The sequence below is a fragment of the Rhinopithecus roxellana genome, chromosome 1 (genome assembly GCF_007565055.1).
Source record: "Rhinopithecus roxellana isolate Shanxi Qingling chromosome 1, ASM756505v1, whole genome shotgun sequence".
Taxonomy (NCBI): Eukaryota; Metazoa; Chordata; class Mammalia; order Primates; family Cercopithecidae; genus Rhinopithecus; species Rhinopithecus roxellana.
Window position 1 is genome coordinate 96,832,112 of NC_044549.1, and position 24,359 is coordinate 96,856,470.

A 24,359-nucleotide genomic window follows, 5' to 3' on the forward strand; every position below is an offset into this window, starting at 1 on the left:
GGGGATGTCTCCCAGTTAGGCTACTCAGGGGTCAGGGACCCACTTGAGCAGGCAGTCTGTCCCTTTTCAGATCTCAACCTCCATGTTGGGAGATCCACTGCTCTCTTCAAAGCTGTCAGACAGAGTCGTTTGCGTCTGCAGAGGTTCCTGCTGCTTTTGTTGTTGTTGTTGTTAACTGTGCCCTGTCCCCAGAGGTGGAGTCTACAGAGACAGGCAGGTTTCCTTGAGCTGCTGTGAGCTCCACCCAGTTCGAGCTTCCCAGCGGCTTTGTTTACCTACTTAAGCCTCAGCAATGGCAGGCGCCCCTCCCCCAGCCTCACTGCTGCCTTGCGGTTAGATCGCAGACTGCTGTGTTAGCAATGAGGGAGGCTCCGTGGGCGTGGGACCCTCCCGGCCAGGTGTGGGATATATTCTCCTGGTGTGCCCGTTTGCTTAAAGTGCAGTATTGGGGTGGGAGTTACCCGATTTTCCAGGTGTTGTGTGTCTCAGTTCCCCTGGCTAGGAAAAGGGATTCCCTTCCCCCTTGCACTTCCCAGGTGAGGCGATGCCTCGCCCTGCTTCAGCTCTCGCTGGTCGGGCTGCAGCAACTGACCAGCACCGATTGTCTGGCAGTCCCTAGTGAGATGACCCCAGTACCTCAGTTGAAAATGCAGAAATCACCGGTCTTCTGTGTCGCTCGCGCTGGGAGTTGGAGACTGGAGCTGTTCCTATTCGGCCATCTTGCTCCGCCCCCCACAAGTTTCTTATTAGATGTACGATTTGCCAACATTTTTGTCAAAGTCTTTTTTAATGTATTTGTTTTGTTTCTTGAATTTTCAATAATTTCTTCAGTGACCAAGGATTTTATTTTTAATTTTAAAAATCTGTTTATTAATTTTTAAATATATATTTCCTTGTAAAAATAATGCTTGTTCAAAAGCTTTTAAAAATAAGGAAATGTAGACATTTTAGTAAGTTCTTGCCCAACTTCTCTAAGTATACAGAACATACATTTATTAATTTAAAAATAGTATTATATAAAATGTATATAGGTGTGATTTATATATATATATGTATGTATACTTAAACACATGATTGTATGATTTACACACCTACCCTGCTCAAATCTCACTGAAACAACAGCACAGATATAGCTCCAAAGAAATCAAAATATGAAAACAAATCCTGAAAAAGGTAATGAATGATAAAACACAAAGAGAGAAAACCCTATCAAGTTCTTAAGAAATGATGGTACCAGTTACCCAGGAAGGTGAGGGTATAAAGCAGCTGTGTTGAAAGAGCTAACCATCTCTGCTTCCTTCCTGGCTTGAGTCAAGAGTTAATTCTTCTGAAAAGTGAACCAGGGAGGCTCCAAACTTGGAAACGCCAGACAAGGAAATTTCTCCAGGATATATTGGTAAGTGAAACAAACAAACATGTTACGGATACATACGAGCAAATCTCTTGTATATTAACAAAACAAAATATATGTACATAAATATAACAGAGAAAGTGTGGAAAGATACACCCAGAATCTGTAGCCACATTATAGTTTTTCAGGACTTGGTTCTAGGGCTCTTCTGTTCTCTAAATTCTCTCCCTGGATGATTTGATCCAATTCTGTGGCTTTAAATGCTGAAGACTCCCCAATTGTTTTCTTCTTTGGGTGCAACTCCAACTCTGACTCATCATAAACCAGTCAGGGGACTGCATTCTGCAACCACAGTGGTTGATTTAGGGATGGGGATCTGACCCAGGGGATATCAGTCCATGGACTGGATGGGGATATGAGCCCACGACCCAGTGGACATGAGCCCTGCACCCATCTGAGTATGAGCCCATGGACCAGATGGAACTTTGAGGCAGACCCTTTTTCAGGTAGCTTTGAACCTGAGAGGAAGACAGGTCTTGTAGCATTCTTGCTATTGACTGCATCAGTTCACACTGCCACCAACTGTTACTAATCCTGGGTGTCAACAATTATCCCAGTGTGTTAGAAGAGTATACGCTAGTTTACATTTTGTTTGTTGTTGGTGAGATTAAGCATCTTTTTATACTATATAGCCATTTGTATTTCTTTTGTAAACTGTCTATTCACTTTGTTTTGTTATTTATAAACTGAATTGTTGATCAGTTTCTAATTGATACCTAAGAGGTTTTAAGACATTGTGAATAAAATACCTTTGTTATATGTGCTACAAATATATGTAACATGCGGTTTTAAGTAACTTTTTTCTAATTATTTTAATGCTGTTATTGTTACTGAATGTGTCCTGGGACAGTCACTAATCTACTAAACCTATAAATTTATATGGGAATAAGAGAGCGTAATAGGCTCTTTCCTAGTGTTTATTCACCTAGCAGCATTTCCCAATGCTGGCTTAGTGTATATCAGTAAAATATGAAAATTCTCCTCCACTGACCATTAAAATTATGAAAGCACAGACTAAATTCTTATTAACATTTTAAACAAATGGAGCAAAATATTTATACACTTCTTTCCTCTTTTTTTCACTGAAAACACAAATTGCATTGAAAACTGTGACTTATAATATAATTTACCATATTAATTAAGAATAATATGAGTTTGTATCTTAAAAATCCATTTAGTGCTAAGTTTTTGTGGTCTCTTTGAGTTCCATGGACCAGCAGTAAGGAAGTGTAGATTCATCTGACTAGCAAATAGTATAATAAGAATGAGTAGAAAATTAGCCAACTTTTATAAGCTTCGATATAATGTGTGAGGCATCGTTCTAAGTGTGCTACACACATTACGTCCTTTATTTCTTAAAATAACCCCATGAGGCAACTACTATCATTATCCCTATTTTCCAGATGAAGGAGCAGGCACAGTGAGGTTAATTAGCTTATTTAAGCTCACATGGCTACTTGAACTTAGATAATCTGTGTTCACTAGCACTTTAAACAACTATGCGTTCTTAGTGCTTTCTTTTCTTTTCTTTTGATTTGTTTGTCTTAACCTTGATTTTATCATTTAGCCCCATATGGTGTATATCTGAGTTTGTGTTAGATAGCATGACAGTGGGAAAGTATACTGAGTTCTCCAAATGGGGTTGGCCCATCTTTCTATCTTTTTAAGATACTAAGAATCATTTAAAATACTCTGCAGAGCCTTCTGCAGCCCTTGCAAGAACTGAAGTCGAATTCTGGAATAATTGTAATTTTGACCTATACCTAGAATATGGTATTCACTGAGTTTGTCTTTATCAAACTGGTGGTTGGTTGGTTCAGATGATCAGAAAAGCAGATCCAAGCAGTCTTGGCAAGTTTATGGGGCTCCAAAGTCTCACTTTAGGGAATGCTGACCATTGCCTGGAGTCAGGTTGAGCTAGTAGGCTGGCCTGGGCAGTACGGGCTTACAAGGACCTGGCTACAAGAGCTGAAGGGAAGCACTAGGAGAATCCAGGTCAAGGGCCCTCTGATTCTTGGATGCCCAGCTGGGGGAGAGTGGTGCTTTGTCACTAGGCCTGTGGTCCAGCACAGTGGGGGCACGATAGCTCAGGAGGTAGAGGTAAGATGGGCCTGAGGAGCTCCCAGACATGTATTTGGGAAGCCACTGGATCATTCTGAGTAGATCTGTGATTATTTCATAGGGCACAATTCTACATCTGGAAGAAACACTACTCTCAATCTGCTGCTTTCACTCCCTAGCTCTACCTTAGTGCTAGTAAGAAAATTTCCTGGCCAATAGGGAACCCCAAAACAATGATGTTTAAAAATATTAATAAAAACTGACATCTACTGAGCTCATAATATGGGACAGGCATGATTATAAGGTCTTTCACATGTACCAATTTTCTGAGACAGGTATTATAATCCTCTTCCGCATTGTACAAGTAGGACAGATAAGGCAAAAGATGCTTATGAAAATTGCCCAAAGTCATACAGCATGTAAAAGGGGTAAGGGTTGGTGGGGAAAGAATTCGATCCACGAGAATTTGGCTCCAGATGCTGCATATCAAGCTATTCTGCTATATTGCCTTCTTGCTATTTTAGTAAAATGAATTTTCTCTCTGGGTTTAAGAGGAGCACTAAATACTAAGTTTACTACATTCCTTTTTTTTTTTTTTGAGACAGAGTGTCCCTCTATCACCCAGCCTGGAGTGCAATGGCGGGATCTCGACTCATTGCAACCTCTGCTTCCCGGGTTCAAGTAATTCTCCTGCCTTAGCCTCCCGAGTAGCTGGGATTACAGGTGCCTGCTACCATGCCCAGCTAATTTAGCAGAGACAGAGTTTCACCAGATTGTCCAGGCTAGTCTCGAACTTCTGACCACAGGTGATCCACCCACCTCGACCTCCCAAAGTGCTGGGATTATAGGCTTGAGCCACCGCACCCAGCCTATATCTGCTACATTCCTTAGAATAAAATGTCAGTCTCAAAACAGTAGTTGCTTTCAGCCCCACAGATTTGTCTCAGAAGTCTAATTGTACACATTCCTATGTGAGGCTGTCATTTGTCTGAAGGTCTTCAACTTTAGATTTTCTTGGGCTAAGGAAGGGCTTAGGTCTCAGCTTTTAAACCACAGGAGGAGATTTTATTTATCCTGTGGATAATTAATACATATTTTTCATTGCTGCTTCTCTTGTCCAGTTGGGCTTATCTTGCCCATGAAGTTGCCCCTGAAGAACCAAGTCCTACTGTGTATGCTGAGAGATGTCTGGCTACTTCCTGATTGACAGTTCTGGCAAGGTGGCATTGGGCCCTGGCTTTTCCTCTGAAGGTGTCATCACTTATAGGAAAATGTCCCCTGAAGTCCAAGGATCAAAGCTACTGGAACACTGAGAAGCTGAACAAAGGAGAGCTGGTTCTCATCAAACCCAGACTTCCAGACTTCCAATAGGATAGAATGAGCAAGTCAGCAAGTCATTTTCCTTGGAAACAATGATATAACCAGATGACATTGTCAACAACAGTCATTTCAGAAATCTAGAAATTGACCAAAGGCAAACAACAAACTGAGAAGCATTTTTTTTTTTTTTTCCTTCAGGAAAAACAGCTCTATTTCTGCAAAAATAGTGATAGTCTATGGCTTCTCACCCAGGGCTGCTTCCCTCCCCACCCCAGCTCAGTCAGTACAAAGGTACTGGCAGCATGAGGCAGATTGAACAGACCTGAAGTTTCATTGCTGGAAGAAACTTACTCCAGGTTTGGCAGAGGGTGAGAAACATACTCCCAGCCATGTTGTCAGGTGACATAGTGATCTTAGGGCAAGTGAATAGGGAAGGCCAGTGATTCATTAACCAGAGGTTGCAGTCCTGGTTGGGGAAAGCATCAGAATGGCAGACAAGCTAGAAATTTAGTAGGGATATGCTGGAAATGAGACAACCCCAAAGGGTCCTGACCCCAAAGTTGTCCACATACCTTGGCTGCCTTCTGAGCAGGTATAGGAAGAGACCAGAGAAGACCTAGGCTATCCACACATCCCTGGCTAACCCAGGCTGTAATGGGGGATCTTACTGGGTTGATAGGAACGTTCTGAAACTGGATTGTGGTGATGCTTGCACAACTCTAAGTTTATCTCAAATTGCTAAATTTAACACTAAAAAAGGGTGAACTTTAGGGTATATGAACTGTACATCAATAAAGTTGCCATAAAGCATTTACATTCTAATAAATGGCTCTAAGAAATATTGTTTTGAAATTTTTCTTTTGGTGTATTATAGCACTCCAAAATCAACTTCTGTCAGAACAATAATTCACTATTTCTGGTAATAGATATTGGTCATCTACAGTGATTTCTTCAGTCTTTTATATCCTGCATAAAAGCTTAGAATGCTTTAAATTTCTAAGACCATCAATAGCCCGGACTTACCTGAAAACTATATATATATTTAAAAGGATGTATGCTCTGGGACACCATATGCCAACATTTGTTGAGCCCACAGTTTGCTACAGAGGTTAGGAGGTGTACTATTTAAATCTAACTTCCTCAAGGGTCTCACACTATTACAATAGTAAGCTAAAGAGATAGAAGAAGTTTATATATAAAATCTCAGTACTGGGATGGGGTTGGTAACAAATAAGATGCTGCCACTTACATTTGATAAATTATAAAATATCGATTGCATTCATTATTGAAGGCTGACCCTTATAAAAACCTTGTGGGTACTGCAAAAGACAGGGAAACTGAGGCTCAGAGTGGTTCAGCAACTTGTGTGAGGTCACATGCCTCATGTCAAAGCCGAGATTTAAATGTGTGTGGCTAGGCTGGACATGGTGGCTCACACCTGTAATCCCAGCACCCTGGGAGGCCAAGGTGGAACACACTCCTTGCTTGTGTCCAGGAGTTCAAGACCAGCCTGGACAACATAATGAGACCTCATCTCTACAAAAAATAAAAAATTAGCTGGGTGTGGTGCCACACCCCCCAGGTCCTCAGGAGGCTGAGGCGGGAGGATTGCTTGAAATCAGGAAGTTGAGGCTGCAGTGAGCCATGATCACGCCACTGCACTCTGCCTGGGTGACAGAGTGAGACCCTGTCTCAAAAAAGTAAAAATAAAAACAAATAAGTGTATGTGGCTGATTCTCATGCAAATATTGGTGAAGATCTGGTAGTGATGTAAATTGGTAGAACTTCAACGGGAGATAACTTTGCAATGTCTATCAAATGAAAACTGTGTATATTCTTTGTTTCAGGAATTTCGCCTCTAAGATGTTTTTAATATAGCAGAAATGGTTATCCATAAAGAATTAGTTCAATAAAGTTTTAGCTGTAAAATTGAATGCAATGCAGCCATTAAAAAGGAGGCATATCTGAGTATACTAATATAGAATGGTCTGCAAGGTATGTTAAGTTTTTTACAAAAACTGTTCCCCACACTTCTTTGTGTTGTTTGAAAAGACATGAAGGCTCATACAGGCCTTCATTGTGACTTGCCCAGGATGAGTAGCAGGGCTGGAATTCCTACTCAGGAGTCTAGATTTATAGTCTTCCTCTTTGCTTTATCTTATTTCATAGATGCCTCTGTTGCCAGAGCCACGGAAGGGCTTTAAGGAGTGGAAAGGCAGGTAATTGGGTTTTCCTTTTTGAAAGACCATGAGGAACAATGTGGAGGATGGACTGGAGTTGACCTAAGTGGAGGCTTGGACTCTGGGTAGGAGGTTTTTATAGCCATCCTTATGAGAATTGATTACTCCACTAGGACATTGGCCCTAGAACTTCTGAGGAGGAGAAGGGTATGGATTTACTTAGAAGGCAGCAATGACAGGACTTGGTGATGATTATATTTGAGGTGGTACAAGACAAGGAGGCAACAATAAGTCCCAAGTTTCAAACTTGGATACCTGGACAGATGGTAGGGCTGTTTGCTGAACAAGAGGAAAGAGGAGAAAGAGCAGTTTTAGGGGAAATAGTCATGGGAATAGATTTGAAGTGTCTTCCAGAAGCAAGTGGAAAATGCCAGCTTAGAATGCAGAAGAGCTCAGGGATGGAGCTAAATACCAGGAAGTCATCATCAGAGGTTGAAGGATTGCTGTGAAAGGATCCCTTCTTTTGGGTTCCTTGGCCCCTACCCCCGAGTGTGATTTCCAGGGTTTCTTATTCGAAGGCCATGAGCAGAAACTTCTCACGGCATATCACCTCATCCAAATGCCACAGAAATGAAAAGTGAAACCACCGGGGACAGACTCAGAAATCAAAACAAAACAAATTCTCCTCTCAGAGGCTTGGTTTCCATTTGTGCCAGTGTAATTAAACAATTCTTTCTTTCTTTTACTTGGAACTCTTCATTTGACCACCAGGAACTTCCCTCTGGCAAGGGCAGCAGCCACTCCAAGGACTTACCCCAGAGATTTCAGAGCAGAAGCAACTGCGTTTCCTCTTGAACTGTTATTTCTCTGCCCAGTGAATCTTCTTGACTATCATTCCTCTAACCCTTCATGGGAAATTTGACCTCTGGGCTCTATAACAGATCTCAAATTCATAGTGAAACTGTGGAAGACTCCCATTCATTAAAAATTCCACTCATACTTTGCATGTGAAGTCAAGAAACCACATTTTGGGTTGCAGAGGCAGCCACTCAAAATGATCCTCCTGACCAGTTGTTCCTGTTACGATGTACATTGCCTGTGAATTCCAAGGAATTCATGAATAGTGGAAAAAAGAAGCATTTTCTTATTTCACTTTTTATACAGACACTAAAGCTTTGTTGGGAGGTTACATGGGCATGTGCCAGGGACATTTTCTCAGTGGCAGCTATCAAACTGGGGCTATGATAAAGTATCATGGATGGAGAATTTGTCTGGATTCAAGGTATCTAGAGATTGTTTACTTGCTACAAACAGGATCTAACGCTGTCTAGATTGGTGATCTTGGCAAGCCACTTCATCTTTCCAGACTTCATTTTTTTTTTCTCTGAGTAAAAGAGAAATGGGATCAAGTGGTTACTAAGTTCCCTTCTGGGCCTAAAAATGTTATGATTTTATAAATGACACTAAACTAATTAGACAAATATGTTTTGAGAGCTTATTTGCCTGTCATTCTGCTTTGTCCTGGGGAAACTTAGGACAAAGTCCACAGTACATTGCCCTGGTGGGTTACAAGATGATGTGTTCCAGAGGCAGCAACGGCCTGAGCTTTCTATTTCTCTCTGTCACGTCCTTAGTTTGCTCAGTGTAAAATGGAATCAAATTCCAACTCTTTATTATCTATCTGCTCCACTCTTGTGGAGGGCAGCAATTTTGTCTCTTTTATTCTTTGCTGTGTCTCCAATACTTGGAAAAATGCCCAAAACATTTTTGGTGATTGATGTACATGGTGCAATGAGGTACAAGTTTGAAGGATACATCTAAAGGTCGTGGAAGAATGAGCTACAGGAATGGTTTTTACACTGCGGTATGCTTATCTCAGAAGAGTTTACAAAGACTTTCCATGGATGTGTGTGCATGGATAGCTTTGGGGGAATCAATTTCCAGATCCTGAACTTCCACATGAACCATTTCCCAAAGTTGATCTGTCTGAGTGTCCACTGACAGAGTTGTCCTGCTGTCTTCTTTCCCCTCTTAACTTTCTACACTTGCTCTCCTCTCAGTTAAAGAACTAATGAATTTTTTTTTTCTAGTGTTACTGAGATGCATTCTCTCAGGTGGTAAAAAGAAACAGAAGAAACCCTTGGCGGTATAGGTACAGGCTTGGGTCAGTAAATGGCTGTAATGACTGGCTAATAAGTTTTTGCAAGTCAGATGGTCTCTAATTCTTTGTTGCCAAGAAAATTCAAGTAGAATCTAATGGAGTTTTCAGCTGATAGATCATTAAAAATAATTTTTGACGCATCCAGGTGTGGTGGCTCACACCTGTAATCCCAGCATTTTGGGAGACCAAGGCGGGTGAATCACTTGAGGTCAGGAGTTTGAGACCAGACTGGGCAACATAGGGAAATCTCGTCTCTACAAAAAATACAAAAATTAGCCAGGCATAGTGGCATGCACCTGTGGTCCCAGCTACTTAAAGGATGAGGTAAGAGGGTTTTGTTTTGTTTTGTTTTGTTTTGTTTTTGAGACCGAGTTTCACTCTTGTTGCCTGACTGGAGGGAGTGCAGTGGCATGATCTCGGCTCACTGCAACCTCCACCGCCTGGGTTCAAGCAATTCTGCCTCAGCCTCCTGAGTAGCTGGGATTACAGGCATCTGCCACCATGTGCAGCTAGGTTTTGTATTTTTAGTACAGACAGGGTTTTGCCATGTTGGCCAGGCTGGTCTTGAACCCCTGACCTTCAGGTGATCCACTCACCCTGGCCTCCCAAAGTGCTGGGATTACAGGCATGGGCCACTGTGCCCAGCCGTGGGAGTATCTTGAGGCCTAGAGATGGAGGTTGCAATGAGCCAAGATCCTGCCACTGCACTCCAGGCTAGGTGACAGACCGAGACCCTGTTGCACAAGAAAAACAACAAAAAAACCCAGTAATTTTTGGTAATAGATCACAATGTGATTTTGGTGTATAATTCAAACGAAACTCAAAGAATTGATTGACCTTGCTATAGCAAGACGTTTCCCATTTCCACCTACATATTTATAAAGTTTTCTCAAGGTTTACATCTATAAAAACAAACAATAGAAATGGAATTGATGGAGAACTCTGTCTCAGTCTGTCAATAAATGTTCATCAACACATACATGAATGAACTGGAAAAGAAAATATGCTCCTCTTTCAACAAAAGGCACATTTTCAATACAGTTTTCCTATTTATTCTATAATTTTTATCAAAGTTTATAACATGTTATTTTAATCAAGTGATGATTAGTAATGGTAATTATAATAATAACTCAATATAGAAGAATTTTATTACTTATAACTTTGTGGTCACAGAAAATGTGAAAAAGTTTAGATTGATATTTATATACATATTCTGGTGCAACAAAGTTTGATAGGATGATCAATAAAACATTTCTAAAAATGAAATAAAATTACATTAGGACTAAATTCTGAGGGGGAATTAGGAATGGAAATAAATATAAATTCAAGAATAAAGGATAAAAAATTTCCAACAGTTAAATAAGAGCTCAATTGTTCATTTTTTTAAAAAATTGGATATAATGGTCAAATTGCTCTGGTGTTTATATTCCATTGACTATATTTAAAAGATACATTATATTGGATATATCAGATATCTTTAAAAATTTTCATATTGAGAGTGATCTGGAAATGATATTATTTGCAGTTCTTTAAACATATGATAAATATTTTGAGATCAACTTAGAAATATGTGAGTAGTACGTGGCTTTTTTTTTTTTTTTTTGAGACAGGGTCCAGCAGCTGTGTCACCCAGGTTGCAGTGCAGTGGCATGATCATCGCTGCCTGCAGCCACAAACTCCTGGGCTCAAGCAATCCTCCTGTGTTAGCCTCCTAACATATGGCTTTAAACATTTTTCTTTTTTCTTTTTTCTTTTTGAGACCGCCTCTTACTCTGTTGCCCATGCTGGAGTTGAGTGGCATGATGTCAGCTCACTGCAACCTCTGCCTCCCAGGTTCAAGCAATTCTCCTGCTTCAGCTACGCAAGGTGCTGGGACTACAGGCACATTCCACCAAGCCTGGCTAATTTTTGTATGTTTGATAGAGATGGAGTTTCACCATGTTGGCCAGGCTGGCCTCGAACTCTTGGCCTCAAGTGATCCTCCCACCTTGGACTCCCAAAGTTCTGAGATTACAGGCGTGAACCATCGTGCCCGGCGGGCTTTAAACATTTTTCTGGGGGCTTTGCAAGCAGCAAAGCTTAAAGACCATCAGGCTAATAGTATAAGTGCAGAATTCTAATCCTGACCCAATTGTCGAGCCCTGAGAAATGCCCTTCTTAACCCCTCTGCATCCATTTCTCTTTCTGTAAAATAAAAATCACATCTCCTTGCTTTTCCTTATTCTTGGGAAACTTCTGAGATCATAAGAGATAATGAAATAATGTGAAAAGTTCTAAATTATTTCCTGGGGGCAAGTTGAACACCTCTGGGAAGTTGCAATAACTTTTTCAGGCCAACAGGATACTGGTTAGTTCCTCAAAGAGTGTAAATAAAAGGTATTCTTATTACTACTTCTACTTTACCACTTCCCGTGTTCCCCAGCTTTTATTCAGCCATTGGCCATCCAACATTGTAGAGTTAGTCTCTGCATCTCTGCGCCATAAGGTTAGCAAGAAGGAACCTAACTCTATTTCAGGGCTAAGTCCAAGATTCTACCCTAATGTTCAGTAAGTTAAACCACAGACATATGCAACAGGAAAGCCAAAAAGCCTAAACTCCCTTCCTAAACAGCAGTGGGAGCATATATTTCTTAGCACAGAAAATACTGATAGAAGTTCTGCATATTGCCACCTATTCAGATAACCGGGAATGGTCAGCCCATACCACATGGACCTTTTTCAGCTTGCGAGGGCATCTGTCATCTGTCTTGTACTCAATCCCTTTCCTCTTAAAAAGATGCTTATAATTTTGTAGATAATTAATGGACAGTTATAACTTGAGCCTGTCATCTCAGTTTATAAAGCATATTAGATTCTGGTATCTAGCAGGCTTAATATGCTTCAGAACTGGCTCTGTTGGAGACCTTATTTGAACACTGAATCTCAAGTAGGGGCTTTTAAGACACTTGCCGTCTTGAAAAGATATGGAGTTTTAAGTTGTTGCATAAGTTCTAAGAACTGGTGGAGAAACAGATTGGTGAGGAACTGCGTGGGTAGTGAGAAGATAGGAGTAGAATTTCTCTATGAGATGGTATTAAACACTCATTCGCCTCTTCAACATGTTTATGAGTGTTTATTTACGTCCTATTAAGTACCATTTTCTGGGCTGGGCATGAAGAAACACAGATAAATAACATTCCCTGCCCTCAGGGGGTTTATAGCAAACAGGATAATGACATGATCAGTCAAATAATTTACAATGATAATCAGAGAAACTTGACTATTATGGGTATTGACATCTGAAGGGAATAGCTCCCTTGGTGCTCATAAAGTTGCCATTGTGTAATGTAGTAAATATCAGTCTGTCAGTAAACATAACAATGAATTTTGTGGGGCTCTTTCTTAAAAGGATTTTCAGTGGTGAACAATGTCATATAGATAAAACATTGGTTAATAGAAGTAATGTATTTTTTGAAATCTTAGAAAAGCCAGGTCAGCCTAGGCCAGACAAGTTGTCAGTATTTACTTAGCAGTGAATCCCTTTAGTCGGGGCATTTGTTCCTCATCACTCCTTATAGTCTTGCATCCAGCTTGCTTCAGTTATGTGTTTGTCTTATCAGTCTGTCCTCTATATGCATTTATATTTGTGACCCATGGAAAGATGTGCATGACCAGGGTCTGTCTGGCTCTTTCCCTCTCTACACTTTTCAGCTTCCATATATGTTAGTGCACAGTGATTTCTTTTCCTCTTCCCAGTTGCCTCTGACAGTAGTTTTCTCAAATATTTCTCCCATTCTCTTTCAGTCTTCTTTGAGGAAGGAATGCTCACATTCACTCTTCTCCTGCTCTTGGCTTCAGAACCTGGAAGGTAAAGTCACTGACTTCCTGAAAACCCAGCAGCTCCACCTGCAGTGGGGTGTAAGGTCCGTATTTATGGATGACTTGCATGACTGGCCTGGAAACTGATGCCAAAGGAATTCCCATGAAAATGCTTTTGTCTTGAGCCAAGGAGCCTGGGGTAAATTTGAGTAAAGAATGACCATGACTACTTGTTTCAGAAATTGTAAGTAGCCCCAAGATTTGGCTTTCATTTTCTGGTGTGATGTGAAAGAAATGTTGCTTGCCGGGTTAATTGGTAGTAGAGGAAAATCCACGCAAGCACCTGAAATGAGAGTCATTTGTATGTGAACTTCCTACTTTCTTTAAAATTCAGAATTCTCAGAAGGACAAGTGAGTGCATTTGACCCTAGCTAGCAAGTGCTGATGCTCTAAAAGCATCATGTGAAGTCAGGTCAATTGGGATGTTTTACAAGAGCAGTTTACTATCTCTACAACAACTCTTTGATGATTTTACAGCCAAGAATTCTTGACAATGAGCAGAATTTAGGAAGTGACACACATGTGTGTACTTTTAAAAGAAAGAAGTGGGCTTTTGACTTCTTATTTCAGTGGATTGGAGAGGGCATTATTAATACAATATTGGCATACTGTCCGTCTATGTAAATTAGTGGACTGAACTGAAAGAAATGATAGATTTTGCATGTTCTCACTCATATGTGGCAGCTAAAAATTTAAAACATTGAATTTGTAGAATGAGAGTAGAATGAGGTTACCAGAGGCTGGGAAGGGTAGTGGGGAGTGGGGGACAAAATGAGGATGGCTAATGGGTACAAAAATATGGTTAGAATGAATAAGATCTAGTATGCAGTAGCACAATAGGGTGACTACAATTAACAATAATCTATTGTTTATTTTAAAATAATTAAGAGTGGAGTTGGAATGTTCCTAACACAAAGAAATAATAAATGCTTGAGGTGATGGATACCTCAATTATCCTGCTTTGATCATTACATATTAAATGCCATACAAAATCATTACATATATCTCATAAAGATATACAGGCCGGGCGCGGTGGCTCAAGCCTGTAATCCCAGCACTTTGGGAGGCTGAGATGGGCTGATCACGAGGTCAGGAGATCGAGACCATCCTGGCTAACACGGTGAAACCCTGTCTCTACTAAAAAATCAAAAAAAAAAAAAAAAAAAAACTAGCCGGGGGAGGTGGCGGGCGCCTGTAGTCCCAGCTACTCTGGAGGCTGAGGCAGGAGAATGGTGTAAACCCGGGAGGCGGAGCTTGCAGTGAGCTGAGATCCGGCCACTGCGCTCCAGCCTGGGCGACAGAGCGAGACCCCGTCTCAAAAAAAAAAAAAAAAAAAAAAGATATACAACTATTATGTACTTATAATCATAAAAATAAAAATAAATAAATAAATAAGAAGGAAATAAGAATGAGAGCGAGAAGACCGAAAATACAGTTTAGATTCAAAACCAAGATGAATTAGCTAGGACTCTTTCTTGTAAGGAGCAAATGAACAACACATTTCAAATGTGGCCAAAAAAGTATAATTCAAAACTTTTCGTGTTTTATTGTTTATTGTTGGCTCTACCCCTTCCCTCCAAACCACATTCATTTATTCATACTTTTTGAGTTATTCTTGCGTACGTGTTTGTGGGAAGGTAGCCCCCAGATCAGCTTGGGAAGTAAGGGAACCTAAAAGGAAGTTTGTAGGTAGGGCTCAGCGGCTTATGCCTATAATCCCAGCACTTTGGGAGGTTGAGGCAGGAGGATCGCTTGAAGCCTGGATATCAGCCTTGGCTACAAAGTGAGACCTAACTCTACAAAAAATTAAGAAAAAAACTTAGCCAAGCATAGTGGCACGTGCCTATAGTCCTGGCTACCTGGGAGGCTGAGGCAAGAGAATCACTCAAGCCCAGGAGTTCGAAGCTGCAGTGAGACGTGATTATACCACTGCATTCCAGCCTAGGTGACAGAGCAAGACACTGTATCTAAAAAAAAAAAAAAAAAAAGTTTCTATATATTCACATATTGCCCCGATTCATTAAATCTCAGGTATTTAGCCCCTTCAAAGTTGCCGCTGACAAATGCCCTGTAAGCCTTAGCACACATGGGGTGGGCCTGGCTCTGAGCTTCACTGGGTCCCACTGTAGTGCCTGAAGAATGTCCTCACAAGAAACTGCAGATTGGTGACAGATAGGCCTGGCAGTGGCTCTAGTTTTTACTCTCATGGAAGCAAAACCCACCAGGCACTTTTTTGGCTAATGAGTTCAAGGCACCAAAATGCATTTGGAGGTGTTGGCCGTGGCAAGGCCTGCAGTGGAGCTGCCAAGGTCTGAAGATGCGGTCCCGGGTCCCCTGGCCTCTCACTGAGCAGCTATCCCATTCCCTAGTCCTCGTGTTCAGCCAGGTTTCCTCTCCTGCTCTTATGCTGTTGCCCTGAAGGCCCAGCATTCTCACTTGCAGTGTGGTGAGACTGGTTTGCAAACTCCAAAAAGCCCCGTGTCTGTCTTACTCCCACTCTTAGTTTAGCCAGAACTGCAGGGAGACAGATTTATTACTCCCATACAAACATTCCCCCACCTAATTATTCTTCCTGAGGCATTCATTACTTTCCCCAAAAAATTACTTAGAACACCCGACTGGTGTTCTATTCTCAATCTGATTTGCATCAGAGACAATGACACATTCTCAAATCAGCCTTCTGAGCAGCAGGGACAGGAGTCCTTCACTTTGATGGAGGGAGGAAGTGGATGCTTTGTGATAAATAGTAAAGCCTTTTCTCCCCAGTGCCTGTAAAATTCAACATCATTTTCACCTTGAACCCTCACATTGAAATTGCTCTCAAGGTGAAGTATGGATCCCTGGCTGACTTTCACATGCCCTTTCTAAACCTGGGGATGTTATGTGACCTCAAAAGCTCCTGCACAAGGTGAGATGACATCATTACAGACTGTAATTTCTACTGAGAACTAACACACATCTGGAAGGATGTAACTTTATGAAGCAGAAAATTAAAGCACTCACTTCAGCCTTGCCTATGCTTTACCACAGTCAGGATATACACCACTATTTTCTGAAAAGCCAAAAAAGCAAATAAGGTATTGATTGAACATAAAAGAAAAGAAAATCTGGTAGTAAATAATAAACAAGAAAGTCTGAATGCCTAGTCTGGAGGGTGAAAATAAGATCACTTTCCTCATAAGTATCACTTTACTACCTTGTACTCTTGTCCTGGGGTGCAGGGAAGTGGATTTAGTCGTTTTTAAAACAAGGACTGTGTTACAACCATAGGCAGAACATTGTTCTAGAACAGAGAAATGTACAGAAAGAAATTTGCTACAAAAAAGAATTTCTTATGATCAATTAGTCTTGGTGAATCATTTCTTACCAAAGCTACCAAATGAAATGGCTTTAGGATACTCACTCAGAAATTAAAAGGATATTTTCATTTTGCACAGCCAGGCCATTAATTCATGAATTATTTAATATAATGTTAATTTATACCGACAACTGACTATAAGCCTCAATTAAAATATCCTGAAAAACTCACTACCCATCAACCTATCTCATAATGAATGTGTCATATCCTATTTAGAAAAAATAAATGAACACCAATGCAAATGGTAATTGTATATTGTATTTTGTAAGCATCAGAATTCAGCTGGGGTGGCAATAATCAAAGTGTGGTCTTAAAGATCACAGAAACCTAACTTTTCCAGCTAGACACCAAATAGGTCTCCTGTTGTCACTTAACAATATTTATGTTTCTGGCATCATCATAAATTCCATATTCTTGTTTCTGGCATGAATTGTTTGTTCATGACAAATTTCATTTTGATCAACTTCTGATTTCTGTCCTAATGGCTAAAGGAAAAGATGGAGCAGGGGAAAAGATTTGAACTGAACCGAAGAGGTCCGTTAACTGACAAAAGAGTCAGTCTCTGACCTAGAGATGATTTTCTATAGAAAAGAAGCAGTGTAGCGTGGTGGTTAAGAGCACAAGGTTTGTCTAACTGGGTCTGAGTTTCAGCTCTTTCTTAAACGATTATGGCTGTTCTTGTTAAGAACTTGCATTACTTAGTGTAATGCTAGCTGCTGTAACAGATTCAATGCAGTATAAAGGCACAAATGTAATCATAGTTTATTTTTCACTTTTTTTTTTTTTTCCAGTTTGAGGTGAATCCTATTGGATAGCAGGTAACTCTCTCCATGCAGTGAGTCAGGAACCCAGATTTTTTCCATCTGGTGGCTCTGCATCCCTCTAGGTTCTTGTGATTCTAGCTGGTACAGGGAGAAAGAGAATGGAGAGGGCAAACCCTTTCTTCCAAGCCTTGGCTAGAATTAAGGCACATCACATCCACTGACATTCCATTGGTAAAAATGTATCATGGGATCACATCTAGGGCCAAGGGGCAGAGGGCTGGGAATGTCTCTGTCTCTCTAGCCATTTCCCAATAACAATTCCAAAACTATAAACATGGTGGAAAGGTATGAATTTTAGCAGATCGGTAGCTAAAAGGGCTGTTTATCAGAGATGACAAATTCTGTGGAAGGAAATTTTTCAGATCTTAGATTAGATTTGAGGGTAACTGAGGGATTTAAAAAAAAATAAACCAGTCATGGTGGATTAAACTTGAGAACAGTGAGATTAAATCTGAAGGAAAGTCAGTCCCAGGGGCTCATCCCTCGGCTAAGAGGAGAGGCATCATACATCAGAAGAGTAGAGTGACGTCAGTTAACAGAGGCGTCAAAAGGCAGAGTCCTAATGATTAGAGCTTCTCATTGGGCCAGTCTTCAAGGGAGGACTATCTGCTTGGTTCTGTGCTGGGGGCTACAGTTACAAGGGTGGCTGAAGTTTGCCTCTACCCTCAAAGAGGAAATAGAGAAAAATCTGTACTCAGGAGGTAGAGGAGAGCTTTTGGAGGCTAAAAGTGTGTGTGTGTGCACGCGTGTGTGTGTGACAGAGAGAGAGAGAGAGGCTCTAGTTGAATCTTTGAAGATGAAAATGTGTTGGTGTGGTCAAATTTCATTGCAAGGAATCAAACTTCTCTGCAATTGCCCCTCCTGGTCTTCCCTACCTTAATTAGCTCTCTGTACTCTGAAGTATTTAAGCAGTACCAAGGAATGGTTAAAGAAAAAGTGAGGTAACCACAGAATACAAGGTATAAATAGATGTTAAGTACAAGCATAATTATTGGATCACTGTTTCTGGTGGCAGAAATCTGAAAAGATTCTTAATGTCCATCATTAAATGGAATGGCTGAATAAGGTATGTTCCACCAACACTGGGGATTACTACAAAGGTATTAACAAGAATGACTTTGGGCCGGTCACGGTGGCTTACGCCTGTAATCTCAGCACTTTGGGAGGCCGAGGTGGGCAGATTACCTACAGTCAGGAGTTCAAGACCAGCCTGGCTAACATGGTGAAACCCAGTCTCTACTAAAAATACAAAAATTAGCCGGGTGTGGTGGTACACACCTGTAATCCCAGCCACTCGGGAGGTTGAGGGAGGAGAATTGCTTGAACCTGGGAGGTGGAGGTTGCACTAAGCTGAGATTGTGCCACTGCACTCCAGCCTAGGCAACACGGCGAGACTCTGGCTCAAAAAAAAAAAAAAAAAAAAAAAGAAAAAAAGAAAACAGTGACTTTGATCTATATGTCCTGACCTGGAAGGATGTCTATGGATAAAGCAAGCTACAGAGATCCTACCTTTGTAAAGACAAACGGAAATATAAAACCCCATGCGTGTGCATCTGTATAAGCATAGAGAAATGTGTTAGAATGCATTCCAAGTTTTAGCACTGGTATTTGGAGGAGGGAGTGGGACTTGCAATTATTAACTTTTCCCTTAAGCATCACTGTTTTGTAAATTAATCATTAATAAACAGGAAACAAAACTACAAGGATGCTTAAATCTCAGAAACTGGTAAAATTCAGAATGTTCCCACCACCTGAGCTCTGATCATTTACTTTTTATTCAACATTTATTTATTCAGTATTTCCTGGGTGTCAGGTGCCTTCATAAACATTATTCCGTCTTTATAATAATCTGAGGAGATGTTATTTACAGGTGATGAGATAAGACACAGACAGCTTTAGGAACTTGCTCAGGGTCAAATCCGTGGGAAGATGGAGTCAGCATTTGTGGTCAGTCCCTTCTGGCCTCAGAGCCTGCACACTCTCATCTACACCTCACTCTCTAAAAATGGGGAAGAGAAGCAGAACTTGATTTTTGAGGTTGGTTAGTCTAGCATTCTAAGCCGGTAAAGGTCCCAGTTTACATGTGGAAGGATGATCTACAGCAGGTAAGAATCCTGTTGGATATAATCCCAGTCCTTGCTGACAAGCGTAAGCAAAATTACTGGAAAGACTCAATCTCAAAAGAATCCCCTTAGAGAGTGACATTTCAACCACGGGCAGAGAAGGCTGAAAGGAGCACCAGTAAATTGAATGTAATTCTCCTCTGAGTATCTCAGGGCATGGTGGGAAGAACAGTTGTAGTATCAGCTAGGCTTTGACCCAGAGGTATTCTGAGAGGCCCTTTGTGGGTATAATCTCATTTTCTCTCTTTTCTTCTCCAGTTGGGAGCTTTTCGGTTATGATTATGGGCTTCACACAATTAGAAGAACTTAGAGGCCATGAATTTCTTTACAACATGCATTTCTAGCCAGAGATTGCATGGCTTAAGACACAGAGAAAATGCATTTCTAAATTTTTACTGGAACTGGCAGTTCTGGCAAGGATTTTAAAATGTAAATCTTTTGTGGTGGGCTGAGTTTTAGCCCCAGGGCTCCAGGTTGTGAGTGCCACCACAGGAGGTTCAGAAGGCCACACTACCTTCTCTTGCTTGGACACAGGCATTTTCCATAGCACTCTTTCCAGCTCTGCTCTCCCCACAGATTGCAAACTAATAGGAATATAATATTTTTTAATTAGAAAAAAACTAGATACTTAGAAACATGGTTTAACAAAGCTAAAGAAAAGAAGAAAGTGGAAGGCAATGGTTCTCAACATGAGAATCTCCTGGAGACCTTTAAATGCCTCAGTGCCCAGGCTATACCGCAGACCATTTAAGTCAGTCCATGGGGGCGGGACCCAGGCACCAGTGGTTTCTAAAGCTCTCCAGGTGGCTCCACTGTGCAGCTAGAGACAGGAGCCACTGGCTCACTGACCACCATTATCACCCAGTAGAAGCAGCGACGACGGTCCAGCAGCTGTGCTTGGATTCACAGGGCTGGGATCACCCCAGGAGATCCCTGACAGCTGGTGTGGGAATTCAGGGCCCAGTTAGAGACCTTTGGGCAGCCTAGGGCCCCACTCTTAAGCTCAGTAGCGAGCAGCAACCTGTCCTCCTCAACAGCCAACTCACGAAAACCAAAATATATTTATGAACTGTGTTCTTTTTCTATTCTAAATGGAAATAACTTGCTTAAGGCCCATAAAAAATGACTAGTGTTACAATTTAAGATTACCTATTTTGCGAAACAGAAGGCTGTCTAGGAACATTGGCAAATCTTTTTAATTTCTTACAATACTTAGGATCTGAGTATTTTTGAGAAAGGAAAATGGAGACAGTTGTCTAAAGTTCTGTCTTCAGATTACATCATGGACCTTGGAGTGAAACCAGGTGGTCTGTGGGTGGTTCTGGAATGTTGAATTGTTCATCTTTGCTTTAGCTTATGGTTCCCTAATCACTACATGAATATTAGCTAATTAAATCTATTTTCTGAAACTCTCCACTTATTAAGAAACAGTCTGTAACTGCTTTAGACTTCGTTCGAATCTTCTTTCATGAGACCAACAGAATGGTTAAAAATTTGAAAACAGCAACAACGGGCCTTGGAGAAAGAGTAAATGCAAGCATCATTCATTCACGTGGTGAATTTAGTAAAGGGAGTTTGATACAATCATAGTGCCCTAACAAGACAAGCAGCTATTAAATACTAACGTGCTACAATTCCAGATGGATCACTTAAGCAGTAACAGAAGTGCGGGCTCTGATGCTACTGACCTTTGGTGTTCTTTGGATCACTCTCTCACACACACATACTCACAGACACGCACTCACACTCATAATTTTCTGGGCAATTTGCCACCTTGTGTGTCCTCTAGAGCAATTAGTTTTTTCACTGACAAAAGTTTCCTGGTGGGGAATTTAGTTGGAGAGGGGTTAAGCCAGTATAAGGCTTGCTAGTGAGCAAAAAGACATATCATATGAAACAAAGTTTTAATTTTTATTTTACATATTTATACATAAAACTTTCAAGGAACCCTCTGAATCCAACAGAATGTTAATAGCACATCTAAAAAGGAACTTCAGGTAGTCAACATTCACAAAATGTTGAAAACTGAGTAAAATATACATATTACGGAGAGCTACAACTTTACTACGAGGCAGGCATGTATTTTTTGACTTGTATAGCACCGTCATTTACAGTTCTTTAAAACTACAGTGAAGAATGAAAAGTAGTCAATGGGAAAATACTGTTCCAACTTAAAATCTCTAAACAAATAAAAATAAAGTTAAAACTACTCTCTTTTATTAACCGTGATTTGTGGTGGTGTCAGTACTGTACATTTTTTGTAACAATATTTTATTAAAATGCCTGATATTAAGTGGCACAAGTAAAAAATTAAAATAAATTAAGAAGCAAAGGCCAATCACTGGACATTAAGCTTCAGACATTATCAATGACTAACACTGATATTTGTTTGTTTCTGCACCACCTTTAGCAACAGCATTTTTACAACCACAGAAGCAAAATAAATTCTAGCTTGTTCTCTGGTTGAATGGCTTCTTTTCACTTTGCAGGCATTTTCTCTGCCATGTGCTTCTGCTGACTTTCAGCATGTCTGTAAAATAATTAATACAATTATTTAGCATTATGTAGAAAGATCCAAACTGCTTTTCAATCAATAGCTACAGCATCCTGCAAACTGAAGTTCAGAGTTACTGACAGTGAAATACATGAGAATCAAGAAAAAGTACGTTATTCAAACTCTTTGAACTCTGATTTGAACTCTTTTATTTTTACATTTTGTGTATGATTCCTTTTATTTAGTAAGCCACTGGATGAACCTGAGACTTATAGACATTACTACTTTTAAGAAGAAAAGTTATGTTTGAAAATGAAAAGAAATAAACATCTGGGATACTTTTATCAACAAATATTAAATATGTGTCTTCCATGGGCCTCGATACTGGGGATTTGATGGTAAGCAAGACAATGAGGTCTTTGTTCTCATAGGGAATATGTTCCAGTGGAGAGAGACAGGAAAGGAATAAATAGCAAACAAGGAAGTAACAGATGGAAATAAGCATGAAGCCAAAAGTCGAAACAAGGTGTTCTGATGAGAGTAACTGAGTGACTACTTATATCTAAGGACACATGCAGACACAGACCTAGATATTAACTAAGACTCCTGACAGAAACCTGGAGCCAAAAATCTAATTCACTCCTGCAAAAGCCAATGTCTAACAAATGGCAGGTCTTCATGGATGTAAAGATATTCCATGTTTGCATATTTTTCCCCCCAATTAATCCTAAGGGCATGGTCTTGGCAGTGAGGATAGGGTGAGTCTTCTTACTTATCAAGCTCTATTATGGGCCAGGTCTGGTGGCTCACGCCTGTAATTCCAGCACCCTGGGAGGTGAGGCTGGTGGATCACGCGAGGTCAGGAGTGTCAGACCAGCCTGACCAACATGGTAAAACCCTGTCTTTACTGAAAATACAAAAATTAGCTGGGCATGGTGGTGTGTGCCTGTAATCCCAGCTATTCAGGAGGCTGAGGCAGGAAAATTGCTTGAACCCGGGAGGCCGTGGTTCCAGTGAGCCGAGACCACGCCATTGCACTCCAGCCTGGGTGACAAGAGTGAAACTCCATCTCAAAAAACAAACAAACAAACAAACAAAACCAAAACAAGCTTTATTATGACCTGTGAACCCAAAAATAGGCCAGTGAAGCAGCTAGACAGTGGGGCAGAGGGGGAGGAGTGTGACCAAGCTGTTTACATCACTTGAATGGTCATTTCTCAGAGAACGATGGGGTTTGAAGGCTGCAAAAGACAATGGTTTTAAAGGACAATTTTAGGAAATGATAAATTTGGCAAGAGAAAAACATCTAGGGCTGTGGATTCCAGCTATAATCAAAGGTTTAGGCATAGTTTGTGTGCTGCCTGGACTTCAGTAGTCAGTGATGTCAAGTTGAACTCACTGGTTTTATGCAGAGGGTGTCATATCAGGGAAGGCAAACTATAAATACTTTCAGAAACAGGGGAGTGACAAGAGTGTCCTTGCCACACTCAGCAGCCCATCAATAAATGGCACTATTCAACTAACATTAAAGGTACTCAGGAAAAAGTACCTTATCAATAGCTTTCCATTCCTTAAAAAATTTGTCCCCTTTAGCAGAACATCTCATGGCCCTGTTGATGTGTAACAAGAATCAAACATTTTCATAACTAACTCATATGCCTCACTTAAGCAAATCCAGATCAAGATATTTTGACGCCTAGTGAACTTGATTCCACTGTAGCTAATTACATTACAGTTCTCACAGCAATTTTAAAATATACTACTCTGTACATGTACATGCACACACACACTCCTATGCACATGCACACACATACATCAAAATGTTTTCCAAGAAGGAAAGCAGAACAGATGGCACACAACTTCAGAAAATATTGAAAGTTGGGTAATTTTTTGAGACATAAATAAAATAGTGAATTTCATTAAAATTTTAAACAAAGGAGGGAAAGAGTTTCAGTCCATAAAACTAAAAGGTTCTTATCAGCAAGTTATATAAGAGTCCCTATTAGGATTTGTTTCACTGAAGCCCCACCAGAACTCTTTCTTTTTTTTTAAATCAACAATTGCTATTGAGGGCTTACTATGTGCCCAGCAGGCCCTGTGCTAGGCTCTGGGGACACAGTAATGAATGAAAATGACCTCACCTCTGTTTTCAGGGAATTCATAGTCAGGTGGGGAGAGACAGCAGACAAAGGAAACACAGTGTCATAAGGCTCCACATGACAGAGATGAGATGCTGTTAGGAACACTGAGGAGAAGGTCTTAACACAGTCTTATGATCAAAAGCAGGTCATATAATTGCTGGTGCTGTTTTGTAGACGCACCACATGGCTGTTCATGTGCTGGAAACATGCCAGCATGGAATGACCCTGACACGCCAGGGTCAACTCCCCTGGGAATAGTCCTGATTTACATGGAGGTGTAATAAGTTTAATGCACTGACAATCCACACGAGAGGAGAATGAATGCTAAAGAGCCAAGTGTTTGGAGGTCAGGGAGGGCTTCTCCAAAGAAGCATCATCTAAACCTGTGGTTCTCAAATTTGGCTGTGCATGAGAATTATCTAGGAGCT

General features: G+C 40.7%; 1 protein-coding gene across 7 annotated transcripts in view; it reads right to left on the reverse strand.

Moving 5' to 3' along the window:
* Positions 1-21,181: 21,181 nt before the first annotated feature.
* Positions 21,182-24,359, reverse strand: part of LOC104665010 (schwannomin-interacting protein 1) — a 626,299-nt gene continuing 623,121 nt past the window's right edge. For all 7 annotated transcript variants that reach the window (XM_030928224.1, XM_030928195.1, XM_030928205.1 and 4 more), the window contains one exon: positions 21,182-21,826. In XM_030928224.1, the coding sequence (XP_030784084.1) occupies positions 21,775-21,826 (52 nt within the window). In that variant the 3' untranslated portion in view covers positions 21,182-21,774. The remainder of the gene's footprint in view (positions 21,827-24,359) is intronic.